The 27,374-nt window shown below is 39.6% G+C and overlaps 2 protein-coding genes and 1 non-coding gene across 5 annotated transcripts in view; 2 read left to right on the forward strand and 1 right to left on the reverse strand.

Moving 5' to 3' along the window:
* The window catches only part of LIMA1 (LIM domain and actin binding 1), an 83,833-nt gene extending 58,343 nt beyond the window's left edge, over positions 1-25,490 (reverse strand). For 2 of the 3 annotated variants that reach the window (XM_069489770.1, XM_069489772.1), the window contains exon 1: positions 25,435-25,490. The gene's annotated coding sequence lies outside the window, so the exon portion shown is untranslated. Of the gene's footprint in view, positions 1-15,127; positions 15,277-25,434 lie in introns of all 3 variants that reach the window. The other variant, XM_069489771.1, reaches the window with a different exon arrangement.
* LOC138397758 (U7 small nuclear RNA) lies at positions 8,035-8,097 on the forward strand. Its single transcript, XR_011235869.1, has one exon. It is a non-coding gene; the product is annotated as a U7 small nuclear RNA (small nuclear RNA).
* On the forward strand, positions 12,727-13,529 carry LOC138396934 (ERI1 exoribonuclease 3-like). The gene has a single exon (XM_069490731.1). It carries the CDS (start codon positions 12,840-12,842, stop codon positions 13,320-13,322), a length of 483 nt encoding a protein of 160 aa, XP_069346832.1. The 5' UTR covers positions 12,727-12,839; the 3' UTR covers positions 13,323-13,529.
* Positions 25,491-27,374: the final 1,884 nt, after the last annotated feature.

Raw genomic sequence — 27,374 nt, forward strand, 5'->3', positions numbered from 1 at the left:
TCAAAGTTAAGGTTAGAAATCAGACTCTTTGAAGGAAACAAACATTTTAAAACATCTACTTTATACAAAGCACATATCTCACTTAATCCTTATAACCACTCTATATGATTGGTTTTATTATCTTGTATTTATGATAAAGAAACTGAAATTCAGCCATATTAAATAACTTTATAAAGATCATTTAGCTATAAAGTAGCAGAGCTGGGATTCAAACTCATAATCTGTTTGATTCCAAAGTCCATTTTCTTTCCACTACAAGTAATGAATAATGATTAAATCCACCTTTCACCGCTTTCAAAGGCTTGTATTAAAAGTGTGGTATCTCCACCCACCTGGTATCTCTGAAATAAGAGTCCCATTTTCAGATCTTCAGACTCTAAAACCCCATTCTCTTAAGTCACATGCATTCTACTGCCACTTCAACTGTGAAGGAAGAACTACTGGATTGGTAGACAGTAGTGTGTAAGAGTTAAAGAAAATGGATATAACAAAAATAAACTCTAAGATTTTTAGCCTCAGAGATTGGAAGAATAGTGGTATAACAAATAGTAATGGGTTACATATTATAGAAAGGGGAGCTGTTTGCTGAGAAGGAAAATGCCCTCAATTTTAGACACAAACTGCAGATTTTTTTCATCAAGAGAGTAGCTTACAAAACAAGTAACTAAATCCCCTTTTTCACAATGAGGGAACTGAGCCACATAAATAAAGGTCCAATGATTTTCTCAAAGTCACCAGTTAGTTACTATTAGAGCTGGAGTTCTAACTCCCAGTTTAATGTTATTTTTCCAAACCAGGTAGCTTGAGGTGGGACAGCTAAACTGTCCTAGAGTGAGCTGTGGCCTGGAGATAAAGCTCTGTCAACAAAGGTCCCTGATAAGTTTAAGAGTGACTCACTGGGAAATTTGGCCCCAGGTATCTGCTTCATCAAGCTATTGCTTAGGGTGAGGCTGGGAGCTGCTCCAGGAAACCTGTTCTAATAAATCCATTTACAGACTCACCTGACCAAGAGAATTCTCTTTCAGAAACCAGACTGGAACAAAAGCAAATGAGCTGCCCCTACAATCAGCCCTCCCCAAAGCCACTAAGAAAATCCTGTTCTTATAAATCCAATCTCAGTTGCCTTTTTCTTTCTTTTTCTTCTTCTGAGATGGTTACTTATGCAAGTGGTATAGCTCTGCCTGAGTACAGCCTCAAAGAGTTAGAAAGAACAAAGTACAAACTCTACAAACTCACTCACTAAAACAGTTTTTAGAAACATATTTTAGAGTTTTAAAGTTTTTCTACCAACAACTCTCACCAAGCTGAATGTCAACAGGTAAAAGGGAGCAACTAATTAAAAGAAAAAAAAAACCAACCTAAAAAACTTCAAGTTGCAAAGGGGAATTTTAAATAAAAACAACATGAAATATGTCCCCACATAATGTTTTTCAAAACATAAATTACAATTATTTCTAAGGAGATATACATATGTATATATATAGAGATATAGATATATATTTTTCTATTTTTAGTAGAGATGGGCTCTCACTCTTGCTCAGGCTGGTCTCAAACTCCTGAGCTCAAGCAATCCTCCCACCTCGGCCTCCCAGAGTGCTAGGATTACAGACGTGAGCCACCTCGCCCATTCAGGTTATATTTTGTACAAAAAACAGTGACTAAATTCACATACTTGAAAAATTTTTGGAAGTGAACAGTTCCTTAATCTTTTATTTTGACATAATTGTACATTTACACAAGAGCTACAAAGAAAGCACAAGAGTTCCTATGTACTTTTCATCTAGCTTTATCTTACATTACCAAAGCACAATTATCAAAACTAAGAAACTGACAATGGTGCAATACCATGAACTGTAGACTTTATTTATTTAAATTCTACCAGTTTTTCTACTAATGTCTTCTTTGTTCCAGAATCATACAGCATATTTAGTTGTCATGTCTCCTTAAGTGTCTTCCAATCTATGACAATTCCTCTGTTTTTCCTTGTCTTTCATGACCCTGACACTGTTGAAGAGTAGCAGGTCAGGTATTACACTGAATGTTCCTCAATTTGGGTTTCTCCAATAAAAAGAGAGAGAGATCCTTAGAGAAATGGTTGATTCTAGAACTGGGGTGGGATAAATATAAGATCATCCTGGAATATCTTGCAATGCTCAAAAAAAAAAAAAACAAAAAACGGTTTTTTTGTTTGTTTTTTGAGATGGGATCTTGCTCTGTCGTCCTGGCTAGAGTGCAATGGTATCATAGTTCACTGTAATCTCAAACTCCTGGGCTCAAACGATCCTCCTGCCTCAGCCTCCCAAGAGGCTGGGACTACAGGTGGGCACCACCACTCCCACCTAATATTTCTATTTTTTGTAGAGATGGGGTCTCACAGTGTTACCCAGGCTGGTCTTGAACTCCTGGCCTCAAGCAATTCTCCCACCTCAGCCTCCCAAAGTGCTAGGATTACAGGCATGAGCCACCACAACCAGCCAAAAAAAAATTTTTTTATAAACATAATGCTTTCTCAGATTAGATTGAGGTTATGGATTTTTGAGAATAATACAGAGCTGATGTACCTTTCTCAGTGCATCATATCAGAGGGTACATTGTGTTGACATCTTATTACCAGTGAAGTTAACCTTGATCACTTGGTTAAGGTAATATCTGCCAGGTTTCTCCACTGTAAAGTTACTATTTTTTCCCTTTGTAATTCATAAATATTTTGGGGGAGATACTTTGATCCTGTTTCTCCTTAAACTTTTTCCCAGTAATTTCAGCATTCCTGGGTGGATCTTGCCTACTGCAATTCTTACTGTGGTACTCTTTTTTTTTTTTTTTTTTTTGAGGCAGGGTCTCACTCTGTCACCCGGAGCTAGAGTCCAGTGGCATCATCCTGTCATCCTAGTTCACTGCAACCTCAAACTCCTGGGCTCAAGTGATCCTGTTGCCTCAGCCTCCCGAGTAGCTGGGACTGACTACAGATGAATGCCACCATACCTTGCTAATTTTTTCTATTTTTGGTAGAGATGGGTAGAGACGGGGGTCTCACTCTTGCTCAGGCTGGTCTGGAACTCCCGAGCTCAAGCAATCCTTCTGCCTCAGCCTCCCAGGGTGTTAGGGTTACAGGCGTGAGCCACCACGCCTGGCCATTACTGTGGTATTCTAATGGTGATTTCCTATTGCCCTCATCCCTTCTACATTTATTAACTGGAATTCTTCTATAAGAAAGATTTGTCCTTTCTTGCCCATTTGTTTATATTATATTAGTATGGTCTCATAGATATTTATTTTATTTCCTAGGTCATCATCCAATACTGTCATTCCAGCTTTGGCCATTTGGAGCTCTTGTAGCTGGGCTCCAGTGTTCTTTCAACATGCCCTCCTTTTTTTTTTTAAGCACTTTCTTACTTTTTAGCACTACAAGATGTTCCAGGCTCATCTTGTATTTGCAGTGCCCCAGTCCTGGAATCAATTACTTTTCTGAGGAGCCTTGTTTCCTTTTATTGGAGAAACCAAGATCTGGGGACTAGGTATGCTCATTGCTACTGAGATGTCACTGCTCTTTTCACAGGCTCTCTTTGTGGACAGAACCAGGAAATATATGTATGTATCCTAACTGATGTATATACACATTTCTATATTTATCTCTGTATCCGTCTATATGTATTTTATAAACTATAAATTCATACAGATACTTCTGACTCCAGCATCACAAGATTCATTCTAGTGTTCCCTCTTTGCTTATTTGTAACTTCCTTCTCTGATAGCAAGAAGCCTAGCCCCACAGAACTTTGATTTCTGAAAAGAGATCTAGAATCTGTGAAATCATGCCATTACCAATTTCTCTTCCCTTGATACACCACACATTTTTTCATTCCACCTGGGATGTCATGCCCTACTCAATCTGTTTACCTTTAAAGACTCAGCTGAAGAACTATCTCCTCAAAGGACCCTTTCCTGAACTGCCCCAGCCCTATTCCTAATCAGCATTGGTCCCTCCTCTGCCTTATCATACTTTTATAAATCTTTCTCAATAGAAAGATGCTTGAGGTCAGGGGACAGATCTTTGCCTCTTGCCCTTCTGGCATCTAGAATATTGCTTTCTAAATATAAGGAACCCTATAAACATGTCTTGAATGAATTGCACAAAGCTGTAACCTTTATCTGAAACACAATTAGTATAGAAAATGAATGCTTATCATGCAGTCCCAAGATCAGTTGTTGAGAAAGCACATATTTTTCAGAACTATGAATGATTCAGTAATTTTAGCATATTCAAACTCTGATACAAACTCAAATGATATGAAAAAAATGGGGCCACTAAATAACTTCAAATATTATACATAAAAGGCTCACTATTCTATTATTCAGAAATATGATGATAGACAAATCTGTAGGCATGTTAGAATAATCATTGCTACTGTTCTTGGAAGAGCTTCAGCCAGGTATCTGTAGAAATGTATATCTAGACAATAGGACAATTGTAACATTGACCAAATTCCCAGGGGTCAACAAGGATGTAGATACTTGCATCAAGACACAGTTACTTCAGTAACGTTCAATTTCTTTTAAAATCTCCTTTTAAGGATGTTTTTGTGCCTTAAAAAACACTAGGATCTACAGCAAGAACAACAAAAAAGAGGTTGTGTAACTGAGAAGCAATTTCACTTCTCAATTTTCTCACAGAATCCTTTTTCTCCCTCCCGTAATCCTTGCCCCCAGGAATTACTCAAGGGTCAGTTTCTCTCCTCTGAGTAAGCTCATCTATTCTCAAGTCATCAAAGCTGACTTATACCAGATGATTCCCAGAGCTGGATGGTAAGCCCTAACTTTCTTGACTTCCAGTCCTAGAATTTCCACGGCATGCTGGACAGTTTCATATGTCCTCTAAATATACAACATAATACAACCCAAATCATAGGTATTATCTTTTCTTAACCTCTAGCCCTCAAATTAAATTTAATCACAAATAATTTTTCTCCAAAGAGTTGGCATATGAATTTTTGCTTACATCATACAAAATAACATAACATGGAAGATAGTATAACAAAATGTACACAAGATTTAAAGTTAAAAAGAGGACTTAACCAGGTGCAGTGGCGAGCTTAGAACCCCAACTACTTGGGAGCTGAGAAGGGAGGATCTCTTGAGCCCAAGGAGTTCGAGACCAGCCTGGGCAAGACAGTGAAACCCTGTCTCTAAAAAAAGAAAAAACCAAAAATTCAGTCCAGACAAGTGACAGGACCGAAAAAAAAAAAAAAAAAAAAGAGGTCTTACAGGTTCTCACTCTGCCTCTTTCTAATTATGGTGATCATGTGCAAATCTCTGAGGCAAATACCATCACCTACCTTAACTAGTCAAAAATTGTATATAAAATGCCTAACACAGTGACACGTAGTGGAGAGAAAATGGCAAGAGGTTAAGAGCACAGGCCATGGATTAGAATCTAGTTGCTTGAATCTCATAGCACTTACTAGCTGTGTGATCTTGGGCAAGTTATTAAACTCTGAGTTTCCTCATTTGTAAATTAGGGATCAAAGAACCTACCTCAATGTTGTGAGAATTAAACAAGTTCTTAAATGTCAATATGTACAACACCACCTAGCACCTGATAAATGCTTAATAAATCTTTATTAATCAATATTTTTACTCCCTTTCCCCCTTTATTTTCTTTCACATACGGACTTTGCACAAACGTTCGCTCACTCCTTTAGGTAGGCCCAACTTACCTCCTGATTCAGGCCTATGAGCACACTGCTCCCTCTGAGCACACTGCTCCCTCTGTCTGCAAATGCTTGAGCCCCTGCCTGGCCTTCTGCTGTGGTCCCAGCTTAGAGGAAACTTTCTTCCAGATGCCTTTTTTGATCCCTCAAGCTCGGGCCAGGTCAGGTTCCTCTTAAATTCCCAAAGTACTAGACCCAACCCTGATCGATCACATTGTAGTTTTTTTTTTTTTTTTTATCACACTGTATTTTAACTTTCAGAAAAGTACCTGACACAATGGTGGGCACTCAAGCATTTGTTAATGAAGGGAGGGATCCCAGGTATCTGAACTCATTTGTTGGAATCAGCTATTAGAGGCTAATGTTTTGGAGTAAAGAAAATGAAAAAATCTGGCTGGGCGCAGTGGCTCACGCCTGTAATCCTAGCACTCTGGGAGGCCGAGGCGGGAGGATTGCTCGAGCTCAGGAGTTCGAGACCAGCCTGAGCAAGAGCCAGACCCCGTCTCTATTGAAAATAGAAAGAAATTATATGGACAACTAAAAATATATATAGAAAAAATTAGCTGGGCATGGTGGCACATGCCTGCAGTCCCAGCTACTTGGGAGGCTAAGGCAGAAGGATTGCTTGAGCCCAGGAGTTTGAGGTTGCTGTGAGCTAGGCTGATGCCAGGGCACTCTAGCCCGGGCAACAGAGTGAGACTCTGTCTCAAAAAAAAAAAAAAAAAAAAAAAGAAAGAAAGAAAGAAAATGAAAAACTCTAATAGGTTATCGATACAATTTGGATATATGTCCCCTCCAAATCTCATGTTGAAATTTCATCCCCATTGTTGGAGGTGGGTCTAGGTGGGAGGTGTTTGGGTCATGGGGGCAGATCCCCTCATGGTGCCCTTTGCCCTTCCACTTTATTAGTTCACGCGAGAGCTGGTTATTTAAAGGAGGCTGACACCACCTTCACTCTCTCTTGTCCTTCTCCTGCCATGTGACACCCCTGCTCCCCCTTTACCTTCTACCTTGATTGGAAGCTCCCTGAAGCCCTCACCAGAAGCAGATGCTGGTGCCATGCTATTCATGCAGCCTGCAGAACTGTGAGCCAAATAAACTTTTCTTTATGAATTCTTACCCTGTCTTAGGTAATCCTTTTTTTTTTTTTTTTTTTTTTGAGACAGAGTCTCGCTTTGTTGCCCAGGCTAGAGTGAGTGCCGTGGCGTCAGCCTAGCTCACAGCAACCTCAAACTCCTGGGCTTAAGCGATCCTTCTGCCTCAGCCTCCCGAGTGGCTGGAACTACAGGCACGCGCCACCATGCCCAGCTAATTTTTTCTATATATATTTTAGTTGGCCAGATAATTTCTTTCTATTTTTAGTAGAGACGGGGGTCTCACTCTTGCTCAGGCTGGTCTCGAACTCCTGGCCTTGAGCGATCCACCCGCCTCGGCCTCCCAGAGTGCTAGGATTACAGGCGTGAGCCACCGCGCCCGGCCTTAGGTAATCCTTTATAGCAACGCAAAAAGGACTAACACAGTTGTGTCTATTTTAAAATAAGTAATTCCAAATTATGGAAAAGCAGTGGACATAGTCATCAAAAAATGCTCTCTGGCAGTAAACTCAGGTAGAATAAGACTGAACCCCATCAGTAAAGATTGTTGTAGTTAACTCTCTCTGCTGACATAATTCAGGTGTTTTCTTACAAATTCTAATGAATAACTATTTGGCTCTACAGGTAATAAAGCCAAATAGTAATTCTAGAAACCAAAAGGGAGTAAAGATGAGAAATAAAAGGGGAAAAAACTTAATTCAGTAGGTCACAAACTTGAGTGTACATAGACTCACCTGGGAAACTTGTATAAAATACTAATTTCCAGGCCCCATTCCATGATTCTGACTCATTAGGTCTGGAGAAGGGCCCAGGAAGACCACATTTTAACAAGAACTTTGAATTGACTCTAATGTTAGAGGTTCCCCCATCATATGTTGGAAAACTCTGAATTAAATGGTTTAAGACCTATATATATTCCAAAATAAACAGAAAAACAGCAACATAAGATTTTTTATATTGCCCACTTCAATTTTAGATTGCCATTCAAATTTGGCAGTGTAAGGAGAATGGATGACCTTTAAAGGTACACTGAGGTTTGGTCAAAAATGAATCTGGGACACTGAACTGATAAATCTGATCTAATTTGATGCCCATCATCTAGGTTCACCTAGAACTTTCTGCTTAGACAACACAAAAATCATTGTGTAGACAAATGACTCATGATAATAAAATAGAGTTCTTTTCATTCTTTTTTCTCTATTCTGGTTTGTTGCTGAATTTAAAATGCTGCTAAGTGTTAAGAGCTCTTTTAGAAATTGTCTAGCAAGTTTTCTGGTCTTTACCAGAACACCCTCCACCCAAAAAAATTATAAAAAATAAAAAAATAAATAAAATGCTTCTTGAGAAAAATATAGAAAGGTTAAAAAAGGTATCTAAACAGAAACTCTTTTATTTTTATCTACTGAATATGAGGGCAACTATAATTTATTGAGATGTCAAAGTTAAAACAGGGAACCAACAGGCTTGGGCTCTAATCTTGGATCTGCCACTAATTAGCAGTATGATCCTGAACAAGCCACCTCTCTGGGTATCTTTTTCCTTTAGAATAAAATGAAGGAGGTAAAATAGCCTAGGATTTTTCTAACTGCAGGTCACAATTATCAAGTTATAAAATCAATTTTAGTGGTCAGAAGCAGCATGTTTGTTTTAATGAAAAAGAAGAGAATGCAACAGAAAATGTCAGAGTGCATCACACATAGTACAAGCAAATATTCTTTCATAAAGCTTTTGTTTCAGTTATTTTTGTGTGTAAACTGAGTAGGAATGTAAAATATTTCTTACTGTGGGCTGTGGTTAAAAGAATTATAGTTTCACAAGCATTGGCGAAGATGTAGAGAAACTGGAACCCTCATACACTGCTGGTAGGGATGTAAGATGGTGCAGCCACCCTGGAAAACAGTTTGGCAAGTCCTCAAAAGATTAAACACAGAATTACCACATGACCCAGCAATTCTATTCCTGTGTGTGTGTGTGTGTGTGCATGTATGTGTATACACACACACGAAATGAAAACATATATCCATGCAGAAACTTGTACACAAATGTTCACAGTAGCATTATTCATAATAGTCAAAGAGTGAAAATAATCCAAATGTTCATCAACTGATGAATGGATAAACAAAACATGGTATATCCCTACAAAGGAATGTTATTCGGCCATAAAAAGGAATGAAATGTTGATACATGCCACAACATATGAAAGGTCTAGAATAGGCAAATCTATAGCGACAGAAGAGGATCTATGGTTGCCTAGGACTAGTGGTGAGAGGAAAGGGGACTGACTGCTAACGGGTATGGGTTCTTTCTGGGAGGTGATAATGTTGTAAAATTGATTGTGGTGATGGCTATACAACTCTGTGACTATACTAAAAACCACCGAATTGCATACTTGAAATAGGAGAATAGTATGGTATATAAATCCTATTTCAATAAAACTGTTATTTCAAAAATTATAGCTTGAACGTCACTAGACTAGATGATTACTGATGTCCTTGAGAATTCTCAGTGTGCCCTTCACACAGGGTTCACATCACCCAGCCTCACTCCATGTTTACTGGAGGCAGGGCAGTGCAACAGAACCAGCTGGTTTCAATTCTAATTCCAGTGCTTACCAGATGCATGGCCACCTCTCTGTACTTCACTTGCCTTTTATATAAAATAAGGATGATAAACCTGCCCCACAGGGTTGTTTTAAACATAAAAGGAGATAACAAATGCAAATCAGTACCTGGCATATTGCTTGAGGTCAGAGCCGGATCTTGTCAGTCTTTGTATGCCTCAGAGTCTAATCCACTTCCAACAGGCATTATTCCAAAGGGTTAGTTAACAGAACACATATTTGGGCTTAGCTTATTTTATGTGTCATACTGTCCTAAAGAGGCCTATGTCATAAGGCTCTGATAAAAAATAATTCATAAATATTTGCTTTGGCTGTTTGACTTTTTAAGTGCAAAAATTGCCCGCTTTATAATATTATATAATGGAGGTAGTAACACTAGTTAAAGAGAAATTAGTGGTCTCTTTAAAACATCAAAATTTTTTAGAACATGTGAAGAAATGCAAAAAATTAAAATAAAATAAAACATAAAAATTTTGACCAGCCTGAGCAACACAGTGAGATCCTGTCTCTACAAAATATTTATTAATACAAAATTAGCTGGGCATGGTGGCACGCACCTGTAATCCCAGCTACACAAGAGGCTGAGGCAGGAAGATTGGTTGAGCCCAGAGTTTGAGGTTGCAGAGAGCTATGATGATGCCACTGCACTATAGCCTGGGTGACAGGGTGAGAATCTGTCTCAAAAAAAAAAATATATAAATTTTTATTTATTAACTTCAATCCTGTTCCTTCTATACCATTTATTTTTAAATGTTTGTTTTGGGTACTTTGAGCAATAACTTCCTATAGTATTTATTCACAAGTCAAATTAAACACAGATCACCTTTTTAGGATAAATGTAACAATGAATTATAAAAAAGATAAATCCAGATAAATGTTGGCTTTCATAAGGTTCTTGTGCAATTTAAAATTTTAAAATATTTAATTAGGTCAGGGGTTTTCAAAAAGAGCTTCAGTAGCCACGATAGAATCTATCAACATCCTTCCCATCTCCCCACACCACCACCCTCCTTTCCCTTTTTCCTTCCTTTGAGAAATCTCTCTTCTGAAGGTCTCAATGAGCATGCCAAACTGGAGCTGCCATTTTCTTCACTGTCTAGGCTCCTTGGTCAAGAATGACTGGTCAAGGATGGGCCTGCCCATTATAAACAATTATGTGGAAATATACAATATAAGAAGTCCCTGCCTGCTCATGTCTGCCCCCTCCCCAAGCCAATTCTACTTCTCAAAGGTAAACTGTCACAATTTGGAGTATAAACTTTCTGATATTGCCTATATATTAATATAACAATAGTAACAGCAAACACATAGCCCTATGTGTCAGTCACCGTTCTAAGTACTCCACCTAGGTTATCTCATTTTATCTTCACAAGTCATGAGGCAGATACTATTATCATGCCTATTTTACAGATGAGAAAACTGAGGCATAGAGAAATTAACACACAACATGTATAAACATACACATTTTTAAAAAATACAATGGTTAATGTGCTGTTCAGCAATTATTTATTTCCTCTTGGACATCTTCCCACCTCATAACATAGAGATCTATCTCAGTCTTTCAGTACCACATAGTATTTCACTCTGTAATATTTTAAAATCCTCACACTTGTAATCCCAGGGACTTGGGAGGCTGAGACATGAGGATCGCTTAAGTCCAGGATTTTAAGGCTGCAGTGAGCTATGATCATGCCACTGCACTCTAGCCTGGGTGAGAGAGCAAGACCCTACCTCTAAAACAAACAAACAAGAAAAAACCTATTTAACCAGGCCCCCGTCAGTGAACATTTAGGTTGCTTTAGGTTCTTCATTATTATGAATAAGATTGCAGTGAACATGCTTGTACTACTGCATACTTGGAGGTGTGCACCTATGGCATAAATTCCTAGAAGTAACATTTCTAGTTTAAAAGGCCTATAGGCCTATGCATTAAACTTTTTAATAGTCCCAGATTTCCTTCAAAAAATAGTTCCATCAGTTTATATTTGAACCATTCTCTACACCCTTGTCTGAGCATTATTTTCACTTTTTCCAACCTGATAGGAGATACATCAAAAATGGTACATTATTGTTTAGTTTTCATTCCTTTAATTATGCTCAAGGTTGGGCATATTTTCAAACGTGTATTGGCCACTCAATACATTTACTTTTTGAAACTACATTTATTTTTTAAATGTCATGTATAAATTATTATCTCCACAACTTAATTACTTTTTTTAATTGCATGAGGACTTTCTGAATATCATGTGTAACTCCCTGTACAATTAAAATTGCCTCCCACAGCAGCTGTCCTTTCCTGGTGTCTGATTCTTATCCAGATCTCATTAATATTCTTTCCAAATAGAAATGTTGCTTTACTATACAGATGAGAGCCTCATTTCTGTGGACTTCCCTTTTGTAGGGCACCCACCCTTTGACTGCTCATTAATATTCTAAACAGAGCACAGCCCTGTGAGAAGCCCAATGGCACAACTCGACATGACAACCCAGGCATTAAGAGATCACTGTTTGGGGTTGTGCTTCAGCTGCTACCCTCTACCAGCCAGTCTAGTGCTTCTCAATTGGGTGGGGGCAGGGGCACACTCTGAATATCAGGATCATCTATGGAATCTGAATCTCTCATGTGGAATCCAACACGTCTAATTTTTGCAGACACAGACCCTAATTGCCCACCATCTAGATAGACTATGTCAGAATCAGGTAAATTTGAACCACTTTAGCATAAGCCTGAGGATTGGTTATCAAGCACTGGCCATATGCCAGGTGCTTTACACGTTATCTCATTCCCTTTGATCTTATTCACTTAATCCTTAGGATACCATGAAGCAAATATTATTCTCATCTTACAAAGAAAGAAACTAAGGCTCTAGAAAAGATCAATAACTTGCTCAAGGTCACACAGCTAGTAAGTGGTAGAACCAGGATTTGAAACAGTCTGACAGACCCTAAGGTCCATGTTCTAACGACATAGTACAAACTACATCCTCCTGTTATATAGGGGCCATCTGGGTCAGTCATCCTCTAAGGGTCTTGAAACTAGAAATGGTAAGGGCTGGGCCAGATGCCCCAGCTGTTCCATAGCCACGTCAACTCTGCCCATGGCTCCTTTCAGCTCAGGCCTACGTACTGAGTCTACCACTCACTTACTGGGTAACATTAGGAAAATTACTCTAAGCCTTAGTCTTCTCATCTCCAAAATGTTCTTTTAGCACATTGCTAAAATAAATGCTTAATAAGTTACGATAGTGGTAGTGGTAATAAAAATATCTAACATGGGGTCGGGGTCAGACTGTGCAGAGCATTGGGGCATTCCAGCTCTCACAGAACCTTCAGCATCCCCAGCGGCCAGTCTTGGCATCTTCGAAGTAAGGAGAGGAAATCATTGAGTTCCCCATCCTGAAGCTAAATGGCCGGACCATGGAGATTGAGTCTACCTTTCACATGTATGTCCAGCCCGTAGTCCATCCACAGCTTACCCCCTTCTGTACAGAGCTCACCGGGATTATTCAAGCCATGGTGGATGGTCAGCCAAGCCTGCAGCAAGTGCTGGAGAGGGTCGATGAGCGGATGTCGAAGGAAGGCCTCTTAGATCCAAACGTCAAGTCAATTTTTGTCACCTGTGGAGACTGGGACTTAAAAGTCATGCTCCCAGGCCAGTGCCAGTACTTGGGCTTGCCAGTGGCGGATTACTTCAAGCAGTGGATTAATCTGAAAAAGGCTTACAGCTTTGCCATGGGCTGCTGGCCCAAGAATGGACTTCTAAACATGAACAAGGGCCTCAGCCTGCAGCACATAGGTCGGCCCCACAGCGGCATCGATGACTGCAAGAACATTGCCAACATCATGAAGACACTCGCATATCGAGGCTTCATCTTCAAGCAGACATCGAAGCCATTCTGATTGGTCGAGGACAGGATGGGGCAGGATAGAGTAGCTGTTTGGCCCAGCCCAGAATCCTCTTCTCCCTCTCTAGAGGGGAAAAGGGAGAGTGGCACAGCTCTGCATCCAGTGTCCCCGAGCTGCCCTGTGGGCTTGTGCCCTGGGCAAGTGCTTGGCCACTTGGCCCTTCTGGAGCAGACACTTTGTGCCCCCCATCCGCACCCCTCAGTCTCAGTCCAATATCATTGGACCATATCACCCCTCCCATTGTGGGCCTAGGCTAGGGGGACCCAGGCACTCACCGCCTTCTCCCAGGTACACAGGCTTCTGCTGGGGCCACCAAGGCCCCTGTGCCTCCTCCCATCCATAGTGCATGGTGTGTGGTGCCCCCCGGGCTCCAGGACAGATCAGGCCCCACCTTGTGTCTACCCCCATCCCCGCTGTGAACGTGCCACTGAATAAAGTCGGGGAAATGAGGCCCTGGCTGTGTGTGCAAAGCCAAAAAAAAAAACAAAAAACTAACATGTATTGAGCCATGTGTCGGATACTGTTTTGTTTTGTATATATAAATTTATTTAATCTTCACAGTAACACACTCAGAAGTAGTATTATTGTTCCACTTTATTTGTTACTGAGTATTACTCAGATGAAGACACTGAGGCCCAGAGAGGTTAAATGAATGTTAGCACTCTTCCTTTTTTAGGAGGCTGGGCCAGAAGCAAAAATGACCTCCAGCACAGAGAATAAACCAGAAAATCAATTCTACCCTGGAATTTCAGGGTCAACTTATTTCCATTAAGTCATTGACACAAAGAAAGCATCTCTAATGTCATCTCTGAGAAACTGGTAGTTACACCAGACCTACTCAAAACCCTGACACCATTTCTCTGCACCAGAAAGTCTAAATCTGTCAAATTACATCTTGTAAGGACCAAATTTTATGTATTATCAACATCTCTGCAAGAACTTTCAGTTAAAGCTAACATAACTATAATCTTCCTGCAGTTTCTGTTACCTTATTCATTCATTTGAATATCTTATTTTCTTGCACTTTTGAAACCCAAATTAGCTTTTTACATAATTGTGGTTATCTTCACATATCTTATTTATACAAGTAAAAGAGTAACCCCAATTACAGCCTTTAAAAACTGACTTTGGTCTAAAATTTGTAAGTCATGAATAACCACCCAAAAATCCATCTTTTTTTTCTTTAAATTAAGGAATTACCAGCTCTAATCCAAGTCTAAGGCTGCCTTTCTCCCAACTAATCTGTTATTTACTCATTTGATTCCATCTCTCCCCTCCCCAGTTGATAATTAACTCGTTGTGAGGGCAAACATAATGCAAAAGGTTTTTTTTTCCCAGTAGTTTTTCACATATAGTAAGGAAAACTCTTTCAGTAAGTAGGAAAACAGATCATTATGTCAATAACTTCAAATTTAAGCTGAAAAGTAGAGAAAAGCATGGTTAATTAGAAAAAGAACGTGGAAATCCACAGTTGGCCAAGGCCATTACAACAAAGCATAGATTTTCTCTGAACAGCCTATTTCTCCTTTATTCTGTGCATCTTTCCATACTTCAACAGCAGATGCATCAAATATCAGTGCCTGGCACAGTGTAGGGGCTCAATAAACATCTGTCGTATGAATGAAAAACAGTATTATGCTACTACTCCATTGCCACACATTTCAACAAAGCCCCAACTACATAACTGAATATTTGCCTATAAACTACATGTTCATAGGTCTTGCCAATTACGTGCTTAAGACAAAGTAGTTAATCAAAGAGTATTCTTTACAATCTCAAAACAGAAGAAACATATATACTTATTTTAGGAGGGTTGCTTCTGTTAAAGATATAACCTTCTTATACCAGTCCTTGTCCTTAATAATTAAACAAGTTTTCTCCAAATACAGGGCTTCTTAGTTTCACTTCTGGCCATTTCCAGGAAGGGCCTGGCTTCCATTCTTCTTATCTGAAATTTTAGATGATGTGTCTTTTTCAGGACTCGCTCAATCTGTAGAGCCAGTTTGGATCAATTTAACCAATCCCTTCAAGCAGAAGAATTAAAATGGGTTTACTGAAAAGTGACTCTTTAGGCAAGTTCTCCAATCTTTCCATTCTTTAAAAATCTGAGAGGCTAACACAGAACAATGCTTTAATCAGGGACAAGCATAGCCAAGGCTGGTCACATAAAGAATTACCAAATTGCACAGCCACAGAAGTGACAAAATCTTGCTACTTATGTGGACCAATGCTATGCATCTTACTTCTTAAGAGTTTTACAAACATATAAATGTTTTAAGTGAATTTTTAAGGTTTATATCCTAAAAGCTACATCAAATTTACTACTGTAAAAAAAGTTTTTTGTTGTTGCTGTTGTTGTCGTTTTTGGAGACAGGGTCTTGCTTTGCCACCCAGGCTAGAGTGTAGTGGTGCAATCATAGCTCGGTGAAACCTTGAACTCCTGTGCTCAAGTGATCCTCCTGCCTCAGCCTCCTCAGAAGCTGGGACTACAGGTGCATACCAGCACCCCTGGCTATGTAAAAAAGTTATTAAGAGGCATTTACTAGGAAGTGGTCTTTTAGTTGGCAAGGGAAAGTGAGTCGACTTCCTTGGGTCTCAATTTCTTCATCTCAAAAACAGACATTAATTCACACAGGATGGTTATGAGGATTAAATGAAAGGATAAAAGCAAAAGTACTTTGAAAACTATAAGCTGCTATAAAAAGCATTATTTTTAATAAAATTTCAAGCCAGCATTAAGAAAAAAGTAATGAAATTAAAAAATAAGGCTAATCAATGAAGAGAATTAGGAAGAAATTAGAACTAATTAGTCATAATGTCTGGTTCAGTTACATGTGAATAAGAAACCCCATATTTAAAGCTGTTGCTGAAAATCATATTTCAGAACATACAGTATGATGAAAATCATTTCACCTTTCCTTGAAGATTCTGTCCAGCTTCCTTATTTGTTTCTTAGAGAATGAAAGCAGAAGAGAACTTCTGGTTGCTTGAGGATTTTAGCTAGTTGGATTCTAATTTTGCTATAGTTGCTTTCAAAACTGTAATTGAGAGTTGATAGACTAGTATTATCCAGCAGTAACAACCCTGGAAGTAGATGGCTACTACAGTAGTAAAATAGTGGCCTAGATCCTGGAAACACCTTGGAAAACCTGCACTTGGGTGGAACTGAAACTTGGTTGTCACACTATCCAAACCTTTGTCCTGCTACCTTCAGAAATCCTCAGAGACTGCTACCTGATTTGAACCCCATGGAACTACCTCAGCTGATGTCCTCTTAAAAAAAATACCAGGCCGGGAGGGGTGGCTCACACCTGTAATCCTAGCACTCTGGGAGACTGAGGCGGGTGGATCGCTGGAGGTCAGGAGTTCCAGACCAGCCTGAGCAAGAGCGAGACACCGCCCCCATCTCTACTAAAAAATAGAAAGAAATTAACCAGACAACTAAAAAAAAAAAAAAATATATATATATATATAAAAGCTGGGCATGGTGGCACATGCCTGTAGTCCCATCTACTCGGGAGGCTGAGGCAGTAGGATTGCTTGAGCCCAGGAGTTTGAGTTTGCTGTGAGCTAGGCTGACACCACGGCACTCTAGCTCGGGCAACAGAATGAGACTCTGTCTCAAGAAAACAAAAACAAAAACAAAAACAAAAAAACATAACACTTTAGATTGCAAACTAAAACAAGACTTGTTAAAATGAGAAGTCTATCTCCAACATTCTATCTCTTCATTCATTCAACAAATATTTACTGAGCATTTACCATATGTTGGGCAGTATAAGTGCTAAGGACATAATGTTAACAATGACAGACGAGGTCTCTGTACTCATGAAATTTCCATTCTACTGGGGAAGCAGGACAATTAAAGACTGCGATTAACACTGTGAAGGAAATACAAAAAGAGTAACTGGAGTGGCAGTAAGAAAGGGGACAGCTACTTTAGATAGTGATCTGGGAAGCCCTCTTTGAGTGAATGACATCTGAGCTGAAACCTGAATGATGGGAGGATATAGGCAGCCAGAAAAGAAGAGATGGGTGAGTTTTCCAGGCAGAGGAAATAGCAAATGCAAAGGACCTGAGGCAGGAAGAATATGGCTACGGAGTGAGTTAGAAGTATGAGACAGTAGAGATGAGTGTCAGCCAGATTAAAGAAGGATTTATAAACAATGGTAACTGATTTTAATTTCATTCTAAGAGTGATGAAAAGCTGCACACTATTAATAATAGTGTGTTTGCAAGATCAGATATATTTCATATACTATATGAGTATGATGCATACAGTGATTGCTTACCGTATGCATAGGGCTACAAAATGAAAAGGAAAGGCAACGTTCTCACACTTACAAGGTTTATAATCTAACAAGGAAACAATAATTCATAAATAGTAACAACATTAAGGTAAGAAGTGAAGTAAAAATAAAGCGCTAAGATAGGGGAGGGAACCACTGATTCATATAGAAGAAATTTTATAAGTTTTTTTAATTAAAAAAAAGGTAGGATTTGATTTGGGCTCTTAAGGAAAAGGATTTCAACGGGAGTGTGGGAGGAGGGAGGAGCATGAGGCTGTGGGAACTGCATGAGCAAAGGCACAGAGGCCGGAAAGAACAGGGCGGGTCCAGGAAACAGTGAATTATTATATGGCCACAGTGCCAGGTGGGTGGAGAATGTTGTGGGAGATAAGCCTGGAAAAATAGGCTGCCAGGGTGGGAGTCTTGAAGGGCACACACAGAAATTTAGACTTAATTTACTTGGGTATTGGTTCTCCTTAAATCTGTATATGAATCTCTTGAAGTACTTGTTAAAATCTCAGATTCCCTGGCCCATCCTCCAGATATACTAATATGCAGGTCTAGGTGGAACCTGAGAATCTACCGTTTTAACCAACACCCAGGTGATTCTGATACAGGTAATTGAAAGAATCACACTTTGAAAATCAGTGCTCTGATTTTTTTTATGACAACTCATGATTGAAAGGGAAAAAACTGAAGGATTGCTCTAAGGATTGTTCAAGAACTCTGGCAAAAGAGGATCTAAGTTAGAAGACTGGTTAAAGAGCCCTTCATCACTATGGGGTAAAATCAACCCAATCTGGTGAGTGATGGAATGTGGGAGAAGGACTGAAGTGTTAAAGACAACCACAATCTTTCTCCTTAGTGAAACTAGGTAAGTGCAGATTCTTGGTGCATAGGGACTAGCCACACAGCCTAACAGGCAGTTGGAAATAGGGATTTGGAGCTCAGAAGATGTGCAAAGGCACTAAACATATTGATTTGGTACTCTGAAGTAAATTCAAGACAAATTAAAGAATAAAATATAAAAAGTAAAACCATAAAAATTAGAAGGAAATGAAAGTAAATATTTAACCTATCTCTGGATGGTGAAGGACTTCTAAACGTAAAAGCAACAGATGAAATCCAAAATAAAAAGATCTATAGAGAAGTAAAAAATACACTATATACAGAATTAAAAGGCAAACAACTAGTTAAATATTAACCAGTTGTTAAATATTTGACCATAGGACAAAGAAGTAATATTCTTAAAAATGAAGAACTTGGCCCAACGTGGTGGCTGATGCCTGTAATTCCAGCACTTTGGGAGGGCAAGTGAGATCACTTGAGCCCAGGAGTAGGTTGTGGTGAGCGCAGGTTGTAGTGAGCTGTGATCCTGCCACTCCTGCCTGGGCAACAAAGCAAGACCTTGTCTTTAAAAAAATTAAAAAAGAAAAAAGAAAAGCTTATACAAATCACAAGGAAAAACACTAAGAACAGTTTTATGTGTGGAATAGCAGAAACTGTTAAATAATTTGGCTTGGCAACACAAACCCTCTTGTCAAAAAAATGAGACCTGCTTCATATCCACTAGAGATAATGGGGTTGTGGGGCATAGATCAGCAGGGCTCCTATGACTTATTTTACCAGGTTCCTAAGTGTCAGTCTATGGGAGTGCCTGAAAAATACCAATCTTTTTGACTTCTATTGTTCTGAAAGTTATAGGGCACAGACATATTAAATTGCCCCCAGGCTCCATTAAGCCTTGCTACTCCAGGAGAAACTACCTTTCCTGCATCCAGTCTTTCCTCAGGCTCTATGTGTCTAAAATAGGTGAAGGGTTAAGGATGGGACAGAAAGTAATTCCAGAATGTCTGGTGAACAGCACCTCTAAAGTCTTCCTGTCAGCACAAAGGCTGTATGGACTTTGGGTTCAGTAGCCCAACCCTCTCATTTTACAGATGAGGCTGAGGCCATGAATGACTTGTCCAAGATCACCTGATTGGCTGCTGACAACACCAGGTTGGGAATGTTGACTCTCAAGCAGCACTCTTCACTCTGCAGTGCTGCTTCATTGATCACAGGCTCTGGCCCCTCAAAACAAGGGGCATTGATAACACCACAGTTTCAACTTCTGTACATTTTCCACTTTATCACTGCACTTACTCAATTTGGTCTAATAAAAATCTGTGCTTCCCCCAAAAATGCTCTAAATAAATGAATACCAAACAAACAAACAAAAAACCCAACATAATTAAAATGTTTAAAACTCAAAGAAAATGGGAATGAGATTAACCAAAAGACAATTCACGAAAGAAGAAACAGAAATGGAAATGTATGAAGAATGTTCTCTCACTAGTAATGAAATACAAATTAAATCACTTTTGCTTATCAAATTAATAAATATTAAAAAAAACGCAATGTTACCAAGGATGCACTCAGATGGGCACTCACAATCATTGCAAGTGAGAATGTTAATTATTCTAGTCTTTATGAAAAGCAATTTGGGAGCAAGTTTAGTATTTTTAAATTTTCATGCCCTTTAGCCCAGTAATTTGACATCTGGGATCTAATCTAAGGAAATAATAAGCAATTTGCACAAAGATTTATGCATAAATCTGTTCTCACTTTTTTCTTATTAATATGAAATATAATTAAATTATGCAACCTCAATACAATAGATTAAATAGGTTACAATAAGTATTGAATATCCAATAAAATTATTTTCAAATAATTTTGATACCATGGAAAATAATGACATAAAGTGAAAAAAAGCAAATACAAACTATATCTACTGTAATAGTATGAGCCTAATTATCTGTGTGTTTGTGTGTAAGTATATGTGTGTGTACACCAAAGAAAAAAAGACTGAAAGGAAATATGCCAAATGGTAGACCTCTCTGGAACAGATTATGGAATATGGGTTATTTTGTTATTTGTCATTTTATTTGTTTTTTCCAACTTTTCTATAATGAATATATATATATATTTTTTTTTTTTTTTTTGAGACACGGTCTCAGATGTCATCCATGCTGGAGTGTGGTGGTGTCATCATAGCTCACCGCAACCTCCAACTCCTGGGCTCCTGCATCCCTCTTGCTTTAGCCTCCTGGGTAGCTAGGACTACAGGTGCATGCCACCACGTCCAGCTAATTTTTCTATCTTTTCCAGAGGTGGGGTCTTGCTATGTTGCTCAGGCTGGTCTTGAACTCCTGGTCTCAGGCAATCTTCCCGCCTCAGCCTTGCAAAGTGCTAGGATTACAGGCATGAACCACCATGTTGGCTGTATAATTTTTAATTTATAATAAATAATATAAATATATTATTACATAATGTAAATATATTTATAATTTTAATTTTTAAAATGTGTATGTGTTTGTATATGTGAAAGTAAAACAAGAATTATACAAATATGAAAAAATTTTTTAAAAAGAGAAATTTGCAAGTCACTCACATGGAGGTGATAGTTGAAGCTGGGAAACAGACCAGATTACATAGGGAGAGAGTACAGTAACAACAGGATGCTGCACAGGGATATGGCAAACGCCCTCAATAGGGGGCAGAAAGACTGTGAGTTAGTGAAGGAGTATGGAAGGAAATAGTTACAGGTTCATGCCTGTAATTCCAGCACTTGTGGAGGCTAAGGCCGGAGGATAGCTTGAGGCCAGGAGTTCAAAACCAGCCAGGCAACATAGCAAGACCTTGTCTCTACAAAATATTAAAAAAAAAAGAAGAAGAAGAAGAAGAAGAAGGAGGAGGAGGAAAAAAAAAAAAAAAGAAAGAAAATGGAGAACCAGGCAGTCATGTCAAGAAAATCAAATGAGAGGAAGAATTAGAAAAGTTGTTCACTTGGTCAAATGTGTCCAAGTGGTAAGGAGGAGGACAGTGAGAGGCCATTAGAGGGAAATCACTGGATGCTATGTATAGACAGGCAGGTTTCCCCTAGTGCTGGACCTGGAAGCCAAATCTGAGCAAATGTTACCTGTTTTGTAAAATTGACTATGAAGAAAAGAAGTGCTGGAGCATTAGGTTGAATTTCAGTTTATGAAAAAGAAATGCTTATGGAAATCTAAAACTAAGTAAAACCATATCAGGGCTACTAATTTATGGTTAATGAAACAAAAATTGGCAATACTTTGTGCAAGACAAAACATGTTTGAAGGATTGTTTTCTATATCATAAGCTCTGTTATAGAATATATAAAGAAAAAATAGCTCCACCCTTGTTATCAGAAGTACAAAAAAGTTGTATCTTTTTTCCTTAAATATCAAAGTTCTTACTTTCAGGGTAGCGTTATTAACAAATTCTTTAAAAGAAAATCAAAAGTATGTAAATTTTCATGGTGTCACGTTAACTTCTTATGAGTGGACATGTGAAGTCTCTAGAAATGGTTTCTGTGTGTCCAGAAATCATTTGACATACAGAATAATGGATTCCTTGTTGGGTCAAATCCATCCTTTTCATAAAAAGAGATTTGCATTAGCACAATAATTTGACTGAGTCTCAAGGACTTTGCAACCAGCCACAGAATAAACTCATCAGTATGGTCCTACCAAGAGTACCATTTACCACAGAACCTCAACCTCATAATCATTAAGTAGAAATCAATAATTTACAACCAGTGGTTTGTTAAACTTGAAAGTCTGTGTTAAGTAACTTAACCTCACCTGGAGATTACTGTACACAATCTAAAATGAAGTACTTTAACTTCCTATCAAAAAACTGGCTGGGTGCAGTGGCTTACTTTGGGAGACAGAGAAGGGAGGATTGCTTAAGGCCAGGAGTTCTAGACCAGCTTGGGCAGCACAGTGAGAGTGAGACCCCATCTCTACAAAAAAATAAGAAAAATTAATCAGGTGTGGTGGCACAACCCTGTAGTCCTAGCTACTTGGGAGGCTGAAGTGTGAGGATTGTTTGAGCCCAGGAGTTTGAGGCAGTAGCGAACTGTGATCGCACCACCATATTCCAGTCTGGGTAACACAGCAAGACCTCATCTCTAAAAATGAAAACATACAATGAAAGACCATAGAAAACTTTTTTCAAAAATCAGCCTTTTCTTATGGAAATTATTGAATTAGGAATCAAGTTAAACATTTTCCTATCTGCAGAAAGGGTACAATTCCAATCTAAATGAAAATCATCTATCTCATAGTGTATGGAATTAAGAATGCTTGAACACTAGTTTTGCTGTCAACTTAAATAATGACAAATTCTTCCAATTTGTGGTTAGAAGTCCTTTTATGGCAAAGATGTTTAATGATCTTTCATACTCCCAACATTGTTTTGTGTCTGTGTGTGTATTGTCTTTGATGAACTTTTCTGATACAGGGGCTCTAAATAAATTATAGTTGATTGGCAAAAAATACCAGAGAAAAGACAAGAATTTAAAACCCTAAGAAACAATTATTAAAATTTTGTTTTGTTTTGGCCCTTCATAAGCCATGGCAGTAATTATATTTGAAAACATTCTAAGAAAACAACATGATCATTGTGGATACCCAAAATACATGCAAATATACTTGCTGCCTTTCCAAAAATTTCTGTGGAGACCACTATCCTGGAGTGTAAACAGAAAGAAAGGAGATAAACACTGTCAGAGAAATATGTTTATCAAGTGCTATGGCTCAAATAATCAAATGAAACAATCACCATCTGTATAACTAACCCAAAACCTCTACTTAAAAACATAATCATAGAGAAGGGACCTTGTCACGTTCATCCTCCGTATACCAGAATACTGGCACACAGCAGGCAATTAATAAAAGCTTGCAGTTATATGAAGAGCACTCCAGACTACTGTAGACTTCAAATAATCAAAACTACAAAGAATCTTCAAACACTCTGATCCTTTCCTATACACCCACCTGTCTACCCTGTCTCTTCTACGCAAGTAAAAAAAGAAAAAACACTTTGAGGGCACCTTAGCAGAAAAAAGTATCCTCTGTCACTAAGATGTGCTGTTAATAAAATTGTTTTCACTTCTGAAGGTTTCTCTTTTTAGAATTATTAGGCTGAAATTTGGCCCCACCTTTAACCAGAGTCTGGAACAAAGCTTGAATGTACCAAGTTAAACAAAGTTATACAATGAAGTAATTTTTACAAAATGGCACTGCTTTGCTAATGTTGCCAATAGACTGTTTTCTTCCTGGATACTCTACAGTTCAGGGACTACCTGATAACACCACTTCTGGGCCTGATACAGAACAGTGAAAATAGCTCCACCAACTATTTATTGAACTGTCACAGAATTAATGACACAGTCTAATCCCACCTTCAAAAGGTCATGGAGTTGGAGGAAGACGAGGTAAGGAATATAAGAGTGATACAAATACATAAACTGAAGAGAATCACTCACTATTATCCAAAGGTTGTTATTGTTATTGTTTATGTGTTTTTGTTTTGTTTTTAAGGAAAAGCAGAAGAGGGAATTAAAAAAAAAAATCTATATTATTTGTGCTCCTACAGTACCTTAGGCTAACTTCTAGTGTAGAAATTACATCACTAATACTTTAATTTGTATCTATGGATCTGCCTAACCCATTTGATTTTAAGCTCTTTTAAGATAGGGTATGCCTGGAACTTTGGACTGACACAAGAGGCACTCACTAATTGTTGTGTCCAAAGAATGAAATAAGTTCTTAAAGTAATTACCTAGTACCACATTATGTGTTGTTTCATCAATGCAAAACAAGAAAATATATATGCACACACACTTTTTTTTTTTCCTTTCTCCTCTGCCAACTCTATAACTTTTTGAAGGTCTATCTAAAGCATGATTATCCTTCATCCAGGCTATAATGCCACAAGAACTTAGAAAATGTTTGTTCAGGGTCATCTTCTTTTGTGTCTACATCATTCCTCAGAAGAAAGTGTTATTTCATGGTTCCTGAAATATTTATTATTTGTGAATAGTATTAATAACTATGCAGATAAAAACTACTCTGTTGAACAACTTAAATAAAGAGCAAAAGAAAGAATACCTAATGCAAAAGAAGATTGCTCCCTAAAAGGGGCATTGTCTTAAAATTTGATAACTCTCTAATACTTTGGACTAATTTGAAAGTCAAGTCAATAGAACCATCTGGATTAGGCAGACTTCTGAAAGCTGGAATTAGGTGCAAGGCAATAGTAGTTCAAATATCTCTCACCAAGACCAGCTAAACTTGTAAGCACCAATGAGGAGGCTAGGAAGGGCGCCAGATGGTTCGCTCCTAGCACCCACAACTTTGAGCTTTAGTATGTGTAACCAGGGGTGTACAGTTACATTAACACCTACATATGTTGGTGACAGGTGCCAACAATATATGCACGACAGCGATTCGGGGATAAATCCAGCTGCAAGGACTGCTGTATTCCCAACATTCCTCAAAATCATGTAAGTGTCTTAAACAGAGTTCAGCTGGTGTAAGGGAAGGAGAGAAAAATTAAAGAGAGAGGGAATGGCTGAAATTAAAGACGGAGGAGTAGTTGAATATTATAATATTTACCTGGGAGGGTATTTTGAATTTTGATGAACTGCCACCGTCCTCTACCACACCCAAGTAGTATATAGTTAGAAAGGAGAGTCCCCGATGAAGGAGGAGGGGGTCCTTTCAGCTCGGGCAGCAAAAGTTCAGCCCTACACAGGCAATCCCAGCCTCAACGAAGTACCCAGAAGTGAAGAAAAAGCAGAGGATCAGTGGCTCCTCGACCCGACCCTCTATCTCGAGGGGGAGGGGCTCACGTTCCTTGGATTCCACCCCTCGCCCCAGAAGTCGCGGAAGAAAGAGGGTGTGGAGGGAAGCCGGGGTCTTCGCGCACTCTCTGGTTGTGCAAAATGTGGAGAGAGAAGGCCTTACCTGGCCAAAAGCCGTCTTTTCTCTGCCTGCTACCAGTCCTGCCACAGGTCCGGGTGCTCTGCCTCGCGCACCTGTCGCGACCAAGCTGCAGCACCTATTGCTCCTGCAGCCCCGCCCCGGTCCGGCTCAGAGCCCCGCCCTGAACCCCGCCCACCTCCGCGGGGGCGCGCACGACAGCCAGCCTCCCGCGCGGCCTCGGGGTGAGCGTGCGCGCCACCGGCTGCGTGCCCTGAGCCCGCGGCTGCTCCGATGGCCTCCGGCGCGGGGCGCTGGCGTTGCGAGAGGCGTGGCTCCTAGCCCTGGGGCTTGGCCACCTCTCCACGCCCTGCTGCTCTCTGAAGCGTCCGCGCACTCGGGCTTTGTGCTTCTCCACGTCGGCCTTAACCCCTTTGACTCAAAGTTACCGCAGTTTGACCCAGGAGCCGCTCAGAGCTTTTGCCTATACTCAACTGTAGGCCAACTGGGTTCCTGGTGTTTGCGGGGTAAGTTCTGTGCAAGGAGAGCGTTTTAGAGGAGGCCGTGTGGTATAGTGGAAAAAGGTATAAATTAATCCTGGTTCGGCCACTTTACTTTCCACAGGTCGCTTCACCTCACTGGAGCTGTTACCTCACGCATGGAGTCTGACGAGGGCAGATGATGTCCAAGTTCTCCAACAGCTCTAACCGTCTTCTATTCCTGCACTGAGAATAGGAGCTGTGCGAAAGCTTTAGAGACCGCCTAGAGGCCTAGCACTTGGCCACACTGCCCCCAAATTCTTTTCCCCGTTCCAAGCAGCTGCACAGTGCTCTTTGATGGTGTCCTTTCTTGTACCCCAAGTCTAGTAGGGTTCCAGAGCACAAGTTTTCTGAAGCTTTTCGGAACTCACGAAGCTTGATGAGTATGAGAAGGGACTAATGGTAAACGCTTGTATGTGCACTTCCTAAAGGAGTTAATGAAAATGTTTAAGGAGACGGGAAATTTCCAACAGGAGATGAACTGGCCAACCAGTTGCTTCCTTCTTCCTTCAGCTATCCAGCCTAGACTGATTTCTGGATAGGTATTATTGAAAGAAAAACTTTAGACAAAATAAACTTAAGAGTTGATTTGAGCATTAAAGGATTCTTGAATCTGACAGCACTCAAAACCAGAATTGGTTCAGAGACCTCTGCTCCAACAGCTTAGGCGACAAGCTTGATAGCCTGAACACAGTTTCCTTTTTTTTTTTTTTGGTTTTGTTTTGTTTTTGAGAAACAGTCTCAAAACTCTTGTCGCCTTGTCTAGAGTGCAGTGGCGCCATCGTAGGTCACTGCGACCTCAAACTCCTGGGCTCGAGGGCCTCTTAGCTTCCTGAGTAGGGGGACTACAGGTGCATGCCACCAGGCTAATTTTTCTATTTTCAGTAGAGATGGGGTCTCGCTGTTGCTCCCGCTAGTCTTTAACTACTGAGCTCAAGTGAACCTCCCGCCTCACCTCCCAGAGTGCTAGGATGGTAGGGTGAGCCCCCACATGCCAGGCCATCCTAGCTTGAACACAATATAAATTATTTGATTGGCCACCGCTAGGCATTCGCCTTATTTGGGTATGGTCACATGGGAGGTCCCTAGTTATATATCACTTGACTGGGTGGACTATTTGTGATTGGTTGAAGCTGGATTCAAAATTAATCAGTTATTTAGAGGAATGCCTCTAAATTTTGGTTTGCTGTCTGGCTAAGAAACAACCCCAGCCTAATGGCCTGCTGCTTATGTTGCATTAACACTATCAAGCATCAAGACTCTAGCATGGCCAGGCAGGGTGGCTCTTTGAGGGAGGATCCCTTGAGTCCAGGAGTTACAGACCAGCCTGGGCAACGTATCGAAACCCCGTCTCTTAAAAAAAAAAAAAAAAAAAAAAAATTATCCAGGCGTGTTGGTGTGTGCCTGTAGTCCCAGCTACTCGGGAGACCGCAAGATTATGGTTAC

This window comes from Eulemur rufifrons, chromosome 16 (assembly GCF_041146395.1).
Source record: "Eulemur rufifrons isolate Redbay chromosome 16, OSU_ERuf_1, whole genome shotgun sequence".
Lineage (NCBI taxonomy): Eukaryota > Metazoa > Chordata > Mammalia > Primates > Lemuridae > Eulemur > Eulemur rufifrons.

Excerpts from the sequence above, each read along its gene's own strand:
- LOC138396934 (XM_069490731.1), top strand. The coding sequence starts at position 12,840 with ATGGAGATTGAGTCTACCTTTCACATGTATGTCCAGCCCGTAGTCCAT.